Raw genomic sequence first — 20,163 nt, 5'->3', positions numbered from 1 at the left:
AAGTAAGGATGGCACAGCGTCTCAGTCGTGACCATTCCAATGGTGCGGAAAGAGATCTCGCTGTCCTCTCATCATCGTCTTTCGTTCCAATAAAATGGAGCCCTTTGATGAAATCTCTCTTTTCTTATCCACAGTAGGCAGGGCTGGGCAAAATACAGGCCGAGGAGTATTTGAAATACAAAATACTGCACAAAATGTATTTGAAATGCAAAATACCAAATACTTTGGACTTCGGTATTTGAAATACAAAATAGTATTTTAAATACTTTTTAAAATACAAAATACACTTGTAAGGAAACTAAGACATCTTTTAAAAAGTTCTAACACATAAATAAACATAAAAATTCTAACATACACATATACATTTGAGATTTTTCAAAATAAAAATTATCAAATGTTGCTCTCTATGAATGAATTATTCCCCTTGAGGAATGCAAGTTTTTCAAAAAGTTTGTCTGACAGAGCTCCCATCACAGGGAAATGGATAAACCCAGCAAGTGAAAATAAGTCTTTCCACTGGTGAAGATGAGGATAGGCTTGTATTAAATCTGATGAACATTTTCTTAATATTCGGATAATTTTGTAAACTCGACAGCGATTTGTCAGTATGTAGCATCTTTTTCTGTGTACGTAAGTGATTCTGGTACACTAGCTTTGATGTATCTTACGAAGTTATGACTTTTGCGTCGGCTAAAGTTGCGGGAACGATCATTGCTGTTGTTTGGTTCTTGCATATACCTCTATCACAGTTGGCAGACGCATTTTCCCCGAAGAAGTTCCAATTTGAGTTTATAGTCCTTAATGTTTATTTTATGAGGAAAGTAGAGATACAAATCGGCTAATTTCATTTTCTTCGAATGAATTGATGAAGAAAATTTTTGATACTATTTTCCCGTACAAGAATTGACGATGTTGACTCATCGATCACCGATTATTCCCTTTTTTCCTCAGTTGTCGAGTTTCTTTAGGATTCAATCGAGCAGCTATCATCTTTCTTTTCGTCAGCTTGTCTTTCAAACTACTTCTTCATTGGGGGAAACTTATGCTCCTCCTTGCACTTACACGCAAAAATATCGCATAATTAAACATGTTCCTTTAAAATTGTTTGAGCTTTATACTTCAATAAAACCCTACTTTTTGTCTATTCTAATTTTCCGTAAGTTATAAGTAGTACTTCCTGTGGTACCGCTAAATCCATTTAGTCACATTCACAATGGAAGAGAAGCGCGTCACCATAGTTCGCACACCTTTATAGCCACTCGAGAGGCCGCTTCGTAGACCGCAGGCTCCTTTCCTGCGTTCGCAGATCTAAAAATATTTCATCACTTCTCTATAAGTTGGTAACATCGATTTGTTTAACGCCGACGAGGCTCCAAATAAGGGACAAGTCGTCTCACTACGCACCGTTTTTTACCTTCTACCATCTTCCGATTTATATTATCAAAGATAAACGCCCTCCTAGCAGCACACGCGAGATGAATTTTGCTGCATTCGAGGCATGGGAGGGGGAGAAGCGAGCGGGGAGGGGACGGGATCGGCTAGCAGCTCTTGTATCCGCGACGCTGCGCGGGCGTTGTAATATTTTCTTCGCGGGCGCGGACTCAAATTAGGCATTTTGTGGCTAAACGGTGGCAGATACGTCAAAATGCACGAAATTTTTGCCCTTCGAGGGCAGTAACTCGGCAAAATCTATAGGAAATGACCATAAAATTTTATATTTTTCGAATTTTGACCTTCCCCCCCTAAATCGCATTTGAGCGAGGGTCAGGGGTTCACGTAGAGGTCTCAAATTTTTCAGGCCTTATTTTTGATCGGTCCCACAACTTTTTTTCATTGGGCCAGATGGATTTGAAAAAAATCGATTTTTGCGATCCGCCCTATTGTACAGCCGTTTGAAATTTATGTCTCAATCGCGCACCGAAAACAATTAACACAGACCCACTTTCATGACTTGGCCTTCATTTTTTATGGAGAATATTGGACAGTGTGCTATTTGAAAGTAATTTTGTTTACGACGGTCCATTTGATTTCGCTTTCGAGTGGCTTGCGCTGTGTCAGTTATAACAAACGGAAGGGAATATGTGTCCATATGATTTTAAAATAAGAGAAACGAAAACTCGATAAGAGTACCGTTGGATGCTGAGCAGAAATTCTACCGTAAAGAATGCATCCAAGGAATAATAATAATAATAATAAAATGCCTTTATTCGGGCGAGGTTGAGACTGGAAAGTCCCCTCTTCCACCTAACCCCTCGATAACGTCAATGCGAGCATATTATAAAATATTAGACAAACGTTTACAGTACCAAGAATATACAATATACACTGTTTGTGAAATGTCAAAAAATATAAACAACTATATGTGAAATTTTTGTGTAAAAAAGATTTAAGTTGGTGGGAAAAAACATGAGGATAAGGGTGTAATATCCTTCAGCGAAAAAACCCACTGCAGGAAAACGCCCACACAAGAAGGGGGGCGTGAAAAACCTGCGAAAACCTACTGAGTGAAAGCTAATGTCATGTTACATGCAAAATACAACATAGCTCATGAGATACATAGGATACACAAATATTACACAAGCAATTAAGATATAAAATATAACATGTATATATATACAAGCATTCAGTGATGCATATCACTTTGTCCCAGGTGCTGCTCAGTGTCATGTATACCTACTTGTTGTGAGGTGAAAAGTGCTTTGTGTAGCCTCCTCTTAAAAGATGCCAATGATGATGAGTTCCTAATTGAAAGGTTAAGATTATTCCATTCCCTACATGCAGTAACGGTAAATGATTTGTTGTAAATGACAGTTCGGTGATGAGGTATAACAAGATTGTGATTCCCTCTTGTGTTAGTCATATGGACAGTGTCAAGACTCCTGAATTCGCATGATAGGTAAGGAGGTGTTTTTGTGTTTAGAATTTGATATAGGAGAGAAAGAGTATGCAGCCGGCGTCGAGAGTCAAGTTTCAGCCATGACAGTTTATTAATATAATCGGTTATATGGTCCGATAATTGTAAGTTAAATATGAATCTAATGCATCTGTTCATGGAACGTTGAAGCTTAAGACTAAGTTCTTGAGAAAGGTCCTGGTAGGCAATGTCAGAATAGTCAAATAAAGGTAATATTAAATTAGATACCAATTGCGCTTTAAGAGATGTAGGGATGACATATTTAAATTTTAATAGGGGATAAAGTGATTGATTAACAGATTTAGTGATTTTATTTACATGTGATGCCCAAGAGAGATTTTGATCAATAATTAATCCTAAGTTTCTGACTTCATCGCAAAAAGAAATTGGGGAATCGGCGATACGTAAATTTGGCAGTTTATCCCTCTGCATTCTCGCTAAAATTCTTGGGTAACCAATTAGTATTGCTTGAGATTTATTAGGATTTATGCATAGGAAGTTATTATTGCACCATTCTTGGAGGTATGCTAAGTCATCATTGATAGAAATCAAGCTATTGCTTAAATTATTGACTGTGGAATGCAAATATATTTGTAGATCGTCTGCATAGAGGTGATACTTGCAATTTAGTCCTGATGAGCAATCATTGATGTAAAGTGAGAATAGAAGTGGACCGAGGATGGAGCCTTGTGGGGCTCCTCTAGTAAGGTGGATCCAAGAGGATTCCAAATTATTAGCAATTACTTTCTGTTTCCGATCAGAGAGATAAGAAGTAATCCATTTAACAACAGAAGGAGAAAAACCCATGCAATGGATTTTAGCTGCAAGAATGTCTTTGTCTAACGAGTCAAAGGCTTTACTAAAGTCTAGCAGTACGAGTGCTGTGATCTCTTTCTTGTCCATGGAGCGTCGCATATCATCCGTTATTTTAACTAAAGCAGTGGTGGTACTATGTCCGTGCCGAAAGCCAGATTGATAATCATTGAGTATTTTATTTTGCTTAAGAAAGGTAGTGATTTGTTCGTGAACAAGTTTTTCTAGAGCCTTAGAAATGATTGAAAGAAAAGAAATTGGGCGAAAAGTTAATTGATCTTGAGTGTTTCCCTTTTTTGGTATGGGTTTAACTAATTGAATTGGAAAATGATCTTGTGATAGTGACGAGTTGAAAATGTTGGTGAGGTATGGTAGAATTAATGGGAGTAATGATTTAATGAATTCAAGGGGAATACCATCTGAGCCTTGAGCTTTAGACTTGATGCACTTAAACGCAGAGTGTACTTGCATTTGAGTCACAGGTTTCCAAGTAAGCTTCTTAGTATGGTTATGTGTCGCGGCTGATTTGATGGAGTATGTTTGTATGACTCGCTCCTTGTCCTCATTTGGAATTTCATTTGGTGGCTGTGAAAATGTTTGATTTAATCTATCAAGGGATACATTCGTTGGGCTGGGAATGTTCTTGCTTTTACCTATGCCGATTGAGTTAAGTTGCTTCCAGAGAATGGTTGGTGAATTTTTAGATTTAGTAGCAGTTTGAAAAAATTTAATTTTTGCATTCCTTACTAGCTGCTTCGTTTTATTTCTGAGACATTTGTACCTGTTGAATGCATTGATATCATTTGTTCTCTTAAAAATTCTAAAGGTTAAGTCTCGGGCTGACATTGATTGTTTAATTTCCGCATTCAACCAAGGTGCATTTGGTTTAGAGATATGTACCAATTTCTCCGGGGCAAATTTATCCAAAAGATACGTTAGAAGATTATTTAAAATTTCAACTTTGTTGGAATTGTCAACAGGAATAGGAAGCATTTGAAATGGAAAGCTTTGGTTACATCATGCTGGAACCAAAAGGGTGTTCGTATTATGTGCATTGTAATTTAATTCGTAAGACGGATGTATCGCAGGTCTATAACGATGGAATAACTCGATAAATAGAAATTTTACGACGGTGAAACAATCATAATGCTCTTTCCGCAAACCTCATTACCATCCGCTGACTGCTGTCGGCGAAGAAATTATGTGCACTCGTGCTTGAAAACAAATGAATAAATGACGAAAAGAGACGGTGAAAACTAAGTGCTTCATTATTTTACCTTTTTTCCGTTATTTCAAACTAATCCTTCGCTTCGGATACGCATTTCAATGATACTTTGGTTGGTACGATGGTATAATGGTATCTTGGTTGTTACACATAAAATTACCAGTTTGTTAGGGTGAACTATGGGTGAAGGTGGTGGCAGTAAGCAGGCAGTAATACATTTTTTTTAAATGCAATTTATTCCCACAAAATGAACTTAAGACAAACCAAAAACCCTGCCAAAAAAACGACCACGGCACACGGAACAAAGGAGAAGGGGTGAAGGGAATAATTTGGAAAGTGGAAAAGAAAGGGCTCCCAAACTTACATAGTTTGGCGAATCTGGCGGCGAGGCAGCCCAGGAGCGGCGTTGAGTTGAGAGGGCACAACATGCCACAACGGACGAATCCCAAAAAAAGCCACGGGTCTTCTTGCTCTCCCAAATATATAGGGAGCCCGCAATTTGATTCCTTCCGCAGCGACGGACTGGGACAGTCGACCGGCTAGGGCTAGTCCGAAAACTCGGCCTACGCCCCGCAGTGAGGTCGAACTTCCACTGCTTACAATGGGCTGTTCTCGATGTAATAGAAGCTTCCCACGGATCGGAGCCCCAGTAGACGGCTCAAGGGTATTAGAGAAAAACACCAAATTTGGCAGCCAATAGCTCAGAAACAAGTCATATTACGGCTTCCAAGCTTTAGTAAAAGACATTTTTCTAATCACATTTTCTATTCTTACACATTTTTCAACGATGCCTGCGAGTTTAAATTGCGGTCTTTTAAATTAAAAGAGCTTTTATCTATTTTTTTAATACGGGCACAACAGAGCTCAGGCGTTACGAGGGGAGGAAGTCCAGGGGCCCGGACCCCCGCCCCCTCGAAATATTAATACATATAAACAAATAAATGAAGCATGAAGTAGAGAAAGTTTACAAATAATAAATGATCATATCGTTGTTAAAAATGTTTGTCCTTTTGTTTAGATAAAAAACAAAACATCTTTAATAATAAAGAACAAAATATAGAAAAAATTATGAATTTAAAAAAGAATCCTTTGAAAAATGAAGTTTTTTAGATTATGAAAAGTGTTAAAAATAGTTAAAACCCTCTACTCAGAACCATGTTTTTCAAACATTTTCACGCGGACCTCCCCTGAATGAAATTCCAGGCTACACCACTGTGCCGTGAAGTTTATTTTTAGTACCTTTATCAAATCAATCTGAAAAATGAAGGGAATTTCTTAGTTAACTACGCCGTATGTATCAAGCAGGCTCAATTCAAACTCAACAAGCGGATTCTGCAAGATTCAGATTCCTAAAGCAATTTATTGATGTATATTAAAAGTGTTGTGCCACCAAAAATTGAAAGGTGAATGGAGGGGCAGTGTGACCAGGTCGGCCGGTTGGCATTCGCCAAGGGCCCGGAGCTAAGGGGGGGGCCCCATCACAATCGCGTCTACCGTGAAGTATATATGAAAGGCGTAATAAAAAAAAGCTCAGATTACTTGGATCAAGCAATTTTTGCTATTATAAAATTCTGCGTTTTCATAAGTTGCTTTTGCTGTGAAATTCTCACTTTTCATATTATTTTTTTCTACCTAAACTTTACTTAAATCTGGTTTTCAAGAACCAGAATAGCGTCAAAATCCGTTCCCGGGCATGTAATTTCCTAGAATTTTCCAGGGGATAACCCTCGAATTCCCCGGTAAGGGAGGTCCATTATGAGCCTCAGCCGAGAGCCCCCAATAGGCCCAGACCACCCCTGGATGAGTACAAACTCAAGTCCGAGCCCAAGAGAAGCTGTGCCCGAGAGAAGCGAATTGGTGGGCCAAGGGCAACGAAATTCTATTTTATAAATAGAAACACATCTCGTGGCCGGCATATATCAAATATGAAATTGATGTCTTTCAAATATAAAATTCCTTTCATTTAAAAGACGGTAAGACAAAAAAATGGATAGAGACAGGGGCGGTCTGGCCGCGTCGCGAAGGCTGGTCGGCAATCGCCGAGGGCCCGCAGCTTAGGGGACCCCCACAACACTCGCGTCTATCGTGAAGCCTATATGGAAGGCGTCATAAAAATGACATCACTTGAACCAAAGATTTTTTGCTATTATAAAATTCTAAATTTTCATTAATTGCTTATTTACAACATACGCAGTGTTAAAAGATTATATAAAAAGACAAAATAATGTATTCAGAAGATAAAAGAGAACCTGATATAGTTAATTATTAATTTTCATAACCTGAGAAATTCTCACTTTTTGCGGTAACTTTTCGTACGAAATTTCTATTTTTATGAACTTCTAACTAGTTTTTAGAAGCCAAAATAGCCTCAAAATCTCTTTCCAGGCATGCGATTTCCTAAAATTTCCCGAGGGAGACCTCCGAAACCCCCCAGTAAGAGGGGCCCCATCATGAGCCCCAGCCCCAAGGACCCCCAATCACCCCAGAGCGCCCCTGGTTTGAGAGATTACGTGGTGTATTAGTGATCGTAAAACATATACCAACTCGGCGTGCCTGGCACATGTGACATACATTACCTTAACCTCTGCCATACCATTATCCCCAACACCACTGATTCTCTTGGCTTTGTGTTGATCTGGAAGGAAGAGGAGCTCTAGAGGAGAGCTTCTTACAAATAAATGTCTTTCCCCGTATCAATCTACAATAAATGAAAAAAAACTATCAATACATTTTTAACTTAAGAAGTAATCACAACCAACCCTTCTTTATTAATAATAATTCTTAGTATATATTGTTCAATAATGGTTAAATTTAATTGCAGGTTATGTGGATCCATAGTATAACCAATTTTTTTTAAACCCTTATAGGAGAGTTGGATGATAAAATGAAGTGGCTAAAGAATTTTGAAAGGTTGCTCGAAATCCAAAGGAATATTGTATGGCCTTCAGTTTTGGAGCTGGATCCTAAATTGTTTGTTCCTGAGTTCCTAAAGCCTGCCTTATCAAGGCAGCCTTGTGATCGTATTATTGTTAGTCCAAGAAGACAAATTATCTTGGAAGGGCCACTGCAATTATGGGATACAGGAAAACCACAAGAAATGTTTGTAATCCTCTTTGATGATATGCTACTGATTACAAGGCGAAAGAAAGGGCTTAGCAAAAAGGTAAACTTTTTCCAAATATTTTCTTAGATAGCTTAGTGGATTTGATGTGTTCAATGAGTACTTATTTCCTCTTTGATTCTTCAGAAATCATCTTTGACAGAGAACTGGCCAAGCTCTTGTAGTCGTGGGTCAGGATCAAGTGAATCTGCCTTACGATACATTGTTTACAAGCAGCCATTATCTCTAGACAGATTCTTTATCCATGATGTTAGTTTGCCTGAAAGTGCCGCCTGCCGCATTGACACTGCATTTATTATTGTAAGCCTAAATCGGTTTCAACAGATTGTTGCTGTCCACACATTTCAGGCACCCTCTGATCAAATTAAAGTAAGTATTTGAGGCAAAATGAATCCACAAAATAACTATTACTTTTGCTTGGATGCTAATGTATTTTATTTATGTATCAGCAAACTTGGCTACTAAAACTGAGAGACACTCAGGATAAGTGGAAGCGTACTCTGCAGCATACAGTGTTCCGCTCACCTCGGCTTTCAACATGCAGCAGTCGCAAGTCAGCCACCTGACTAGCAGAGGAAGATGAGGAATATGAAAGCAATGAAAATAAATAGCAATCTCCTCATCTCAATTACTGACACTTTGCAAATTGTTGTTTGGAAGATTTTAATCCTTTGTCAGGGCACTGTTATCTTGAAATGCCTTTGAATGAATAACAGTTAATGAGCGACTGATGCATAAAGAACAAGAAAGGGTTGAGACAAAATATTTAGAATGCCCCATTTTCTGAGGTTTCAGGCTTTCATAGCTCTGACAGATTGGTAAGTTGTAGATTCAGGCACTTACAATGAATATTGAAAAGCCTGGGAAGTAATTTTCCAGAAAATAATATCAAATCCTTACTATCAAATCCATATCCCAACTGCAGTAGATATTTTAATCTCAACATGTTTAGCACTACCTATAATCAAATTTGTTATAAGTTCCTAATGAATTAATTACAGTTGGCTGTCTGTGCAACTTAAGCTTAAAATTTCTTGCAATCCTGACTGTCATGAATGTGCATTGCAGCATGCTGGAATGCATTTACAATATTTATAAATGTAGATATTGCATGACTATGAGATATTCTTTGTCTTAAATCAAATGCTTCCTTTGATTTTTTAAGAGAAAAAATGGATTAAGAGGCAGAGCAACTAAAATACTGTCAAAGAAGAAGATGAGATATAAAAACTATGTTGATAATATAAAAAATCTATTAAATAATAGACCACTATTTTTTGTGTAAAAGTGTTGGATTTCAGAACTTGTTCTATGCAATTTAAGGCTATGTTAGCACCCAAAAGTAAGATGTTGTAATTCCTGTGGCGTAACTTCTCTTTGATAAATACACATGACTGATACCTGGCTGTCCTTTTCAACATATTTCTAAGAAATACTTCCAAAAACTTGCATTATTTCAATAAAGAATAGAGTTCACTTATGAGCTTTAAATGTAACTTGTAGCATTCTCTCAAAATTCAACCTGAAACTGGTAGTTCTGAGTGACTTTGAGATAAAAAAGAATTCATTTCTACTGCATTATATTTCTGCACTCCACACTGGATAATTAGATGATTATTATGGCATGAGAAAAAAACTATTTTGTTAAAAATTCATATTTTGATCGCACTTCGAATTTTAATACAGTTGTACCTTTTTACTCTTGTTCCATGATATCATCAAGCTCTTATTCTGTTCCTGAAAATATTAACTAGAATCAATAATTGAAATTCTATTAAAAATTACTGCTATAAAAAAACTCGATGCAATGCGCACATTTTTTACTCATGCTGAAAACATGGAAAAGGCTGCCATTATACTTTCATGTGATTGCTAAAAGAGCTACATATTGCCCAGAAAAATCAAATGCTTAGGAGCCCGTATGCATCACCTAATTTACTAGTGGTGGGATAAATACATTCTGCCACATAAAATGGTTACAAATTAAAGGTTTTAAACAGTTACAATGATTTGAAAACAATACTATTTATTTTAGAGATTGAATAAAACAGCAAAGAAAGAATGATATTTCTACGAGAATTCTCTTATAGAACATTTCATTAAACTATTTGATTGTAATCCCTATATTAGTACAGCAACCAAACTAAGTACTGTCATTCTATGTTTCCAGGTATACCTCACTTCAGTCATGATATTTTTACCATTAGCTAAATAATTGCTATAAAATAATGTAGCTATACTCAGCCTAATTAGTGCTTTTTCATGAGTCAACCACTCATTGGATTGTAGCATTTCTGAACATCTAATACCGATAACCGTGAAAAACTTGAATGGTTTTAAAATCTCTCTCTTCTTTAGCCATGCAATGTGACCACTTCAATCATATGCATCACTCTTTGTAGAATAAAAACTTTAATGTCAAGCCATTTAAATGGATTGAAGATGTTGTAAAATATAATACACTATTAAATTAAAGCTTTATTTAATTGATGTTCTGGGGTGTATTATAGAATTTACCAGACTCTAAATGCATTATATGTTCTGCTGTTTACAAGAGATAGTGACTGATGGTGTTTTTCATATACATACTTTCCATGGGAGACTTTAGTGGAATTAAACCAGAAACTGATCAAGTTTTTGATGGCAATAAATATCCTAAATTATGTTATCACTACTTTAAGGAGATGTAAACCCAATAATTCTAATTAGTATTGTCACCAAGTAGTACTTAACTTCTTCATGCATCACACATACCCTGAAATGATATAATACAAAGGAAACCAAGAATTTGGCATTGTTTTAAATAAATAAATTTTATTGGCTCTAGCAGCTTATCCTTTTGAGCCTTAAAATTTGGGCATGGGAGGGATTCGAACACTGCTCCTCCCATTACAAGGCAAATATTCTTCCACTGCGCTATTCAGACTTCATTATTTTGGGATATCTATGCTGGTGGATCCAGGTTAGCTGGGTTTATGAAAAAGTTGTAAAATTGAATGTATTCCTAATTTTTCTCGTGATCCCGGTCAAGCACGGATTTTTAGTAATTTATGAATGTTTCATCAATATGTTTTTATAGCTTCATCAATTTATATGGAAAGACTGTCAGTTTTGTTAGGTTCCTCAAGCACTTTCAACGCTAAAAGCAATCCAATATGGCATATTATACTTGTGCAGTCTACATAGTATGCAGGCCTTCCTTCCTTACTCCCTGCACCCTTCCTGGAGTTAGGTTTGCCCTATCCAAAATATTACAGATCCTTAATAGGAATGGTTGTCTTAATATATTTTTAAAAATCAGTTTTCCAATGAGTACCAAATGTTAGCAGTAACTAATTATTGCATATATAATTTTTTAAACACTTCTTAGTATTAAAAGAAACAAACTTTTCCTGTAATTGCAGGTGGAAGAGGGACAGGGATTTGTTAAGAGCTGTCACTAAACTTTGGTCCTTGACAAAACCTGTCTTTCCTTTGCAGTGGCGCAACGAGGGGGGGTTTGGGGTATAAAACACACCCACCCCCCCCCCCCCCGGAGCTTAGGCAATTTTTTAAGTTTAATCTATTTTATTTATTTGGCTTAGTATTACTTATAGAATAGTGCAAGGATTACTGAAATATCCCTCAGAGGCCGTAAAGTTCACCATTTTTAACCATTTATCTTAATTTTTTCTGGCGGAGGGCCCTCGCACCTCCCGATTACCCTGGCAGGTATGCCATACCCCCAGACACCCCACTATTAGTTACGCCTGGAACCCCCCCTAGCCTTAATTCCTGGCTGCGCCCCTCTTCCTTTGAACACATTCTCACACCGATTATAATAAACTAATACAACTATATCAGACTTTGTGAAACAGCATTTTAAATAATACATAACACTGACTGGTTTCTTACTGTCCAAAAAAAATAAAGAAAATATGTGCTTCAGCTCTAGCATATAGTTTTTTTTCATTTCATGAAATGTGGACAGGACAAAACTGCTACATGATAATTAGTGTTTTCATTTTTACTACTTAGATTTAATTTAATTAAATATAGAACAGGAGCAGAATGCTTCTATATTTCCACCAGGAATTTATCTTCAACAACTCAAGTGATATTGTAACTGAACTGAGTTATCCTCATGATAAAAATAAGAATCGTAATTTCCACACTTTAATTCAAATCTCGACTACCGACCATGGTTTCAACACATTATGTTAAAAATGACACATTATGTTGAAACCATGGTCGGCAGTCAAGATTTGAATTTGAGTGTGTAAACTACCAAATGTGTTTTTATCATGTATTTCTCCCACCAACTATGTTTAACTCCCACCAAATCAAGCCTGAAACAATTTTATTCATGAGATATCTTCAACAACTCAAGTCATATTAGTAATCAAACCCATTTTTGCCATATATGCACTTTAATTCAGCATAACCTTGATAACACAAGTTAGTTTGGTGCACAAAATTAGTGAAATTGGGGGGCATTTTACTCTAAAACAGTAATTAATCCCAGGATGTTTTTTCAAGGTTTTCAGAGGGAAAATTTCGTTTCTTCATAATTCTATTACACCATATGCCATGTTCAAATAACAAGTCATTCACAAACGGAGCAATCCTGTTTTTCAAATCTCAACTACCCTCTGGTTGCATACAGTGTACTTATTTATAATGTACTTGCAAAGAAATTTCAGATTCAACAAGCCAACTCTAAATTTTCAAGCTTTACAATCCCGTGATGAAAACAGAATTGCTTTTGGAAATACAATCACGGCCCCACTTTCCTATCCTGAGGGCCTAGGGCTTGAATATCTTTAGAGTTACAACTATTTAATTACAGTCCAAGCAGAAAAGTATCATCATCTGTTAAGAAAAAAGGGTGTTACCAGTCCCAGGCTACTTGTCCTTCCCCCATTGCCACGAGAGAGCTATGGACATAACAAGTTCAGTAGACGACACAATACTCATTATCGAGTTTTTTGTGGAGGCTTGTGAATCTAAAGTTAGGGAGTTCATCAAATTTAACCATTGTAGTTAATGAAAGCATCTATAAAAATTTGTTAAGATTGGCACCCAGCACAGCCCAGAGACATAAACACAAAAAGAGTTTTGAGAAGAGGGAGATGTTGCCTGCTTTTGTTTGGGGAGGGAGGTTAAGCCGTCAGGCAAAGGGACTGGGCAACCTGTATTAGCTCTACCTCTTCTACAAAGATTTACAGTACTAATTATGCATGCTGTTCATACAACATATTAAAATAATTTGTTAGTTATCCAACTTACTCCAAATTTTGGTACCAGTAAGGACATGTGTAAGTCTTATTAATAATTCAAGTAATTAATGGTCAAGGTTAATTTTGGATATGTAATAAAGAATTAAAATATCATTTAGGGTTTTTGTCATATTATGAGGAAATAAAAAAATTATTATCCGAAGAAATGGTAAAGGATAGAGATTACAGCCTTCTAAATTTATAGTTGGTATTCCCTATTCGAGTAACAAGATTTATCAACCCATAGCTTTACACCCAGTCATGGTTCTGATAACGTAGGTAGGTATTCTTTAATACGTATTTACTATGATGACAGAGGGTAGGAAGGGGACAGTGATAATGGGTCTGATGCAGTAAAACAGTCTCATGTCAAGCAAAAGACAAGAACGCCAAGGAAAAAGGGAGGCCTATTGTTATGAAGAGTGATAATGGTTTCTTGTTTACCATTTGAACCTCACATAACTCGTAGCAAACCCCTAATAACAACATAAAATTAGATTTTTCCCGAGAAATAAACTTAATTGAAATGGATTACTCATGAGGATTAGTAAAGAAAATTGATAAGCAAAAGTAATCGGACATTTTTCTAAGAATTATGATCTCCTTCTCATAAATTAAGAATTATTTTTATTTTGTAGAATTTGTTGAAAAAAATTATTAATTAGTATGAAGTGAGGTATACCTGCATTTGTTCAATAAAATGAGCTATTCATAAATCCAAGATAATTAGAACATATTTTTTGCTCAATATATTTCATCTAAGAATTTGTACTTAAAAAATGGACTTTCATATTTGAGAAATATAGCATCCATCATTCTGTGAATGATTAGAAAGAATATTGCTCTTTAATTCTTAATAAGTGCATAGTTTAAGCTTCATTTTGCCACAATTTCACAATTAGTTCACAAAATAATAGCTGTCAATTAAATGCCTGAATTTGTATAACACTTACGGAATTGGACCACTGAGTCTGGAAAAGCTTTTAAATCTGAAGTATTTTTATACTTTTATACTTATCTTAATTATGATATATAGATAAAAATAATTTTAGTTTGCTTTAAATTATAAAAAAGTAATTGTACGAATACCAATGTATTTTCCTCAATTTTTCATTGTATATTATATAAGTATTACAAAAGTATGAGTTCATTTGGCATTATCAAATGAAGTGAACTCATCTAATTTGTACTGTAAAGTCAAACATTACTTATATGTGTAAGACATTATCTTCTTCAAAAGGGAGAAGGACATGGAGACCAACTTACAATTAGTCTCAAGTAAAAGTTTAAGTTTTAGATTTTTATTATACCCTAGCATCCTTCTTTTAGACTTCATATAATTATATAATTTAAATTGCATTAAATAGTTTTTAAAACTGGTCTGCTCAGTATTATTTATGTGTATTCATTAGAACCATGTTTAACTATAAATTAGGCCATGAATTAGTGCAGGAACAACTGTAATAGTTAGCTGGAGGGAAATTAATTTTGATTATATGTGGTAATGCTAAGACGATGAAATTTGATTTTGAACTTATGAACTATGGAAAATGTTTCTGTAAAATGTAATATAATTCAAAAGGTACGTAATCCATGTGAGTTATCTTATATTTGTAAAAATTTGTTGTAAATAGTGAAATTAGCCGTTCAATTGCTATTTTCCAGTCAGATTAAAAATAATTGTGTTCCTTTTGACTTTAAATCTGCTATTGATATTTGTACAAAAACTGGAGACACTATGTTCATATTTATATTGGTGAAAAAAGCTTTAAACTTAATGTGTTAATGTTCTTCAAAAGTGTATTGAAATGTATGTTATTTGTTAGCCCTATGTGATCAGTGGCGTAGGAATAAGACTCACCATTGTTGGTGTATTCTGGTCTGGGCCCCTTATATGTTGCATGAGTCAATGCAGTGTAATGCACTCCTAATTAACTATGACTTTAACATTACCTCAATCAATAGTAAATGTAGGTTACATCCTTCAAGATATGTTTTATGTACTGAAATTTCAAAAACATTTGGACAGAAATATTAGAAAAAATATACAAGCTTCCTATAAAAGGAGCATGTGGCTGGAGCCCAGACCAAGCACAAATTTGCTACACCACTGCATGTGATATTTGTAGTAAGAAAGAATGACTGTTAGCTATTCATGTTGATGTGTCTGTATTATATGACCAAAGATGCATTCATACCAACATACCTTCCGTCCCCACTAATTACAGATCTCCACTGGAGAAAAATGAAAATGGCTTCCATTCTCCTCTTTGATATTTAAAAATGTCATTTATTATGGAGCATTAACTTCTACACAGAAGGCAAATGATAAAAATTCGACTTATAATGGACCAAGTGTATGAATAAAAAATTCATTGGGCAAAAACCAACTATGATCATCAGCTATCATGATCCCTTGAAGCATTTGCAAATTATGATTCAAAACTAGCATATATGCAGCTGTTACTAATGACTCTAACAGTTATTGCTTCCTGGAGAATGATGTTAGTGATCAAAATTCAGATAACAGTTGCAAATGCGCTGCACTACTTAATGTCCACTTAGTTACTTTATCCCTCTACATAACCCATAAATTTGACAAATAACTATGGACTTCAACCTCACATGCTATAAATATGTTCACTCTAGATTTCTTCAGCCCTATTTCAAATCAGAAGAGATACAATTGACTTCTTCCGGGAAATTATGTACTCCAATAGCTGAATTATCATTGTTTAAAGACCAATGCATTTTTTTAAATTCATTAATGATGGAAAAGTTAAGACCAGAAAAAATAATATATCATTGGATAAGAGAAATAAAAAAATGGCAAAATAATGATGATAGTTTTCAAGGATTGGTATAGCTATAAATGATCATGATATACCATTAAAATTTTCAAAGGCAATGGCAGTCCACTAAATATTGAGGGAGATATGTACTCAAGGGAAAATTCATGCATCTCTCAATAGACCATCATTCCATCACCACCGCCTGCACAGGATGAAAAGCTTTGAATATTTTGATGAAATTTCCACCATTAGAAATGTACACATTTTTATGCTACACACAGCCACCAACAAAAGCAGTCTAATATTTACTAAATTTGAGGAAATTGAAGAGATTTTAATCACTTACTTCAAACTTTTTCTCAAACTTAGGTCCTTTTCACCGGTTCTTAATTTATGAAACTATATCTTCCAGTTTTCTGAGCCATTGAATGGTATGAGGTGTATAAACAAACAGGAAAAGTGGATTATCAACCACTTACAGTTTGGGTTTTACAGTTTTGTTTCTGAATACCACATCACCCAAAAAATGTATGCCCTAGGAGACCATAATCAACCAATAAGTTCACCACATTACGACAAATATTGATAAACTCAGGCAAAACATAAATGTGAAAACAATGCCAGTAAATTAGTATTAATTTAATTTTTGCTTCTGGTACAGGCAGTGGGGGATATCCTAAGTGGGCAAGGTTAATGAAAAGAGTTTAATGCATGTAACATTGATGGGGTATTCAATACTCAATAAAATCGCATACTAGATAGTTCCCCTTGATAATCGCTCCGGAGTGCATCCACGTGATAGACAACCCATTATTCACAACCTTGCATTGTATTTATGTAAACAGCCGATCCAGTATGCACCCTCAAATTCACAAGCTCGGAATGGTTGGGCAATATATTGGATAAACTTGGACGACATGTCAGATAACTCACACAAACACACAAAGATAATCTGGAATTTCCTGTGATACACAAACTGCAACAAGAAGTGCTTTTTTTATCTCCCAATATATGTGCAACTCTCTATTGAATATATTATCAGTTATAAAATTAGGTCATCAATATGAGAGATGAAAAATGACTTGTAATAAAATAAATACACCAACATTAATGAAAATCTATATTTTAGAAGTGAAGATCAAAAGCAAGAGAGCATAAGCGTATTATTTAATACCATATCCCCACAGGTGAACAAAATTACTGGACCTACTCACGAAGCTGTGCAAAAGGTTACAGAACTTTGCTGGCCGCCTTTGCTATTAAAAGTGAGGCACATTTCTCAATTTTGGCAATATAATGAGTATCAGCCATTGTTAAATTGGCATGTAGAATTTCCCTGATTAAAAAGAATTTTCGTAATGCTCAGATGAATTCATTCATAATAACCAATTTTAAAAATAAATTTAGCAATCATCATGTCTAATGTACAGAATTTAAAGTCTAAAATTCTAGTGTAAGTAACAAAAAAAATAGTACAGAAAAACTATAAGGCTGGAAATCTGACCATATCCATTTGGCCAATTTGTGTCTGCATATGAATAAGTAGGAAGCACATATTCTATACATCTGACTGCCATTATGAATTTAAGATCAATGCCATGATTACTTTCTAAAGTCCATCATTTCTTAGGTGACCTTATATATTGATATTAATTTAATTGTGAGTACTGGAGATGGCCTAAAGCAATTCAACCTAAAGACATTCTCACAACAAGGGGCTGTAAGCTAAATATGGGATATAAAGAAATGGATTCTGAAACGAGATGATACTACAAAACTCTAGTATAACGATGGATATAATATTCTCTGAATAATTGCTAATTAGGATACTAGAAAGTCAAAATACTTCCCTCATCTAAGTATATTTGACCTTTTCTCACATGAAGGCAATAGTTATGGCAGGATATTTAGATAATATCCTACTGTTTGGATTCCACCATTAGGCTCCATTCACAAGATTCCCCAGGTAATCCAGAGTTCGCTTAATCCGGGCAACCCCAAACCCCATATAGTCTGCATTATCAAGAGTCTACCAGAAAATTAATGGTAGGATATCTAGAATGTAGCAATATATATGATGGATTGAAGCAGCCATGAATATTATTACAGAGGATTCTCCTGTCTGCCGCTAAATGCACTGTCACCTTGCCACAAACTTGCACTTCAAAGGGTTAAAAAAAGTCACCACTTGAGGTATTGGCAGTTTAGCTTAACTTAATCATTGAAGTGATATAATCCATAAAATTTACAACAATGCATTTGATGATTTTTCTCATGAGTGAATTTGGAGGAAATAGATCTCTCTGCACTCATTGCTGCACCTAGGATATTTGTAAAGCAAATTACAAAATAAGGGAAGTGGTAGTACATACACACACATTCCACAAGGCAGACTGAGGCCTCCTCAATGTTTTTCCATTGAGAACAGCAATTTCCCTGACATGACAATGGCAGAAAAAAATAACTGAAACACAATTGAAGAGCTCACCTGAATTCAGGCTAACAAGGAGGGGGAAGGAAGGGCATATGATCCCCTGGTCTCAAGGGTTTATTGGAGAGCACTGAGCCTACACAGGGCCTACATACCAATACTTTAAATGGGGGCTAAAATAGCACTTGGCACCCTTCCCTCAAATGCTGAACACCCGCAGTGGGTATGCCCTCATGCTTCTCTAGAATAACTTTTTTCCCCATCATGACAAACCAAAACTTTCATTCGTTACAAACATATTTACATTTTGCATGCGAACTATTGATCATCAAAAAGGCTTTGCTTTCCACATAGTAAATGCCATGATTTTATGGTAAAGTAGTTTTACCTCCATGTAACATCATCAGGACCATAAGTAGACATAAAAAATAACATATGTACATATTTACATTTAATTATTGGGATTTGGAGGTGGAGAAATGGCAAGATTGCTTTCAAAAGCAAAGAACTGTTACTAATAGGCCGTTTCTTTCATACTTCCACACGTCAAATATTGCAGTTGCTTGAGAGCATTCAACCTTTTTCTCTTCAAGAATTAATTTCATTTCATAGTCTACTCCTCGGAATCACTTTCCTCACCATCAACACATTTATTTTTATAACACTTAATTGAGCTTATACTGGTTTATTAACTGATTTATTGCAGCTACGGCTGAAATGGCAATTCAATGTAACATTTTAATCATTTTTAACGGGTACTGGCATTAACACACTGAGGCCAAATGCGTATGTGGACAGATAAATGAATCTCTGGATCGCCTCATAAATTATAACACCCATACCAACAAATTAAATCACATCACAACACACATTTTTACCTCTTTCCTATTTAAAAACTCAATCAATTTTAGGCAGGCAATGCTAAAGAAAGGCTTCTCCAGGAACTTTGTCGTAAGGTGCTCATTGAGTGCCAGAAAACATTTTCAAGGATGATTTTGAATAACACACTGTAGGCAGTGGTGAGTTTAGAATTTAAATGTAAGTAAAACATCACCTACTTTTTAGGCATCTTACATCTTTTACTTTTTTGAATTAAAGATCCTGGCATTAAAGTGAAGGCTGTTTTTACAATGTGAAGTAAGTATATAAGCATAAGATATTGGCCTCAATTATGATTAGTCAATTTTTTCAGAACTGAAATACACAAGGATGTGAGCCGGGGGATAGTTCTCCATCAAATATAGGCGGATCAAAAGCATGCAAAAATTACAGCTTAATTCAATTGGTATTAAGAAAAACTTCAATTATCTACATGGATGATTGCCTATGCATTCAGGATAAGTAAAAGGAGGCAATGGTATTTCTGAGAATATGAATTTCTCAAACCACAAATTGTATTAATTACTGTTTTAAATCCCGAATAAAAATTTAACACAATATAGATCAATAAATAACAAAAATAGGAGGACCACACTCAAAGAGAAAATTAGAGCAATTTCAAGGTAAGAATTGGAATTAGCCCAAATTTATATTTCCATTTTTTTATCACAAATTATTGAGAGTGAGTAGCAAAATTTCACAAAAAAATGATTTGGTCAGTAAATTTAAC

General features: G+C 35.4%; 1 protein-coding gene across 1 annotated transcript in view; it reads left to right on the top strand.

Annotated features, from left to right (window-relative positions):
• Positions 1-11,590, top strand: part of LOC124171204 — a 36,079-nt gene extending 24,489 nt beyond the window's left edge. Inside the window, exons 12-14 of the mRNA XM_046550346.1 lie at positions 7,820-8,115; positions 8,200-8,442; positions 8,523-11,590. Coding sequence (XP_046406302.1) covers positions 7,820-8,115; positions 8,200-8,442; positions 8,523-8,639 — 656 coding nt within the window. The 3' untranslated portion in view covers positions 8,640-11,590. The remainder of the gene's footprint in view (positions 1-7,819; positions 8,116-8,199; positions 8,443-8,522) is intronic.
• The last annotated feature ends 8,573 nt before the right edge of the window (positions 11,591-20,163 follow it).

Source organism: Ischnura elegans, chromosome X (assembly GCF_921293095.1).
Source record: "Ischnura elegans chromosome X, ioIscEleg1.1, whole genome shotgun sequence".
Lineage (NCBI taxonomy): Eukaryota > Metazoa > Arthropoda > Insecta > Odonata > Coenagrionidae > Ischnura > Ischnura elegans.
Note: the sequence above shows the minus strand (reverse complement) of the source record. Positions and strands in the feature narration are given on the sequence as shown.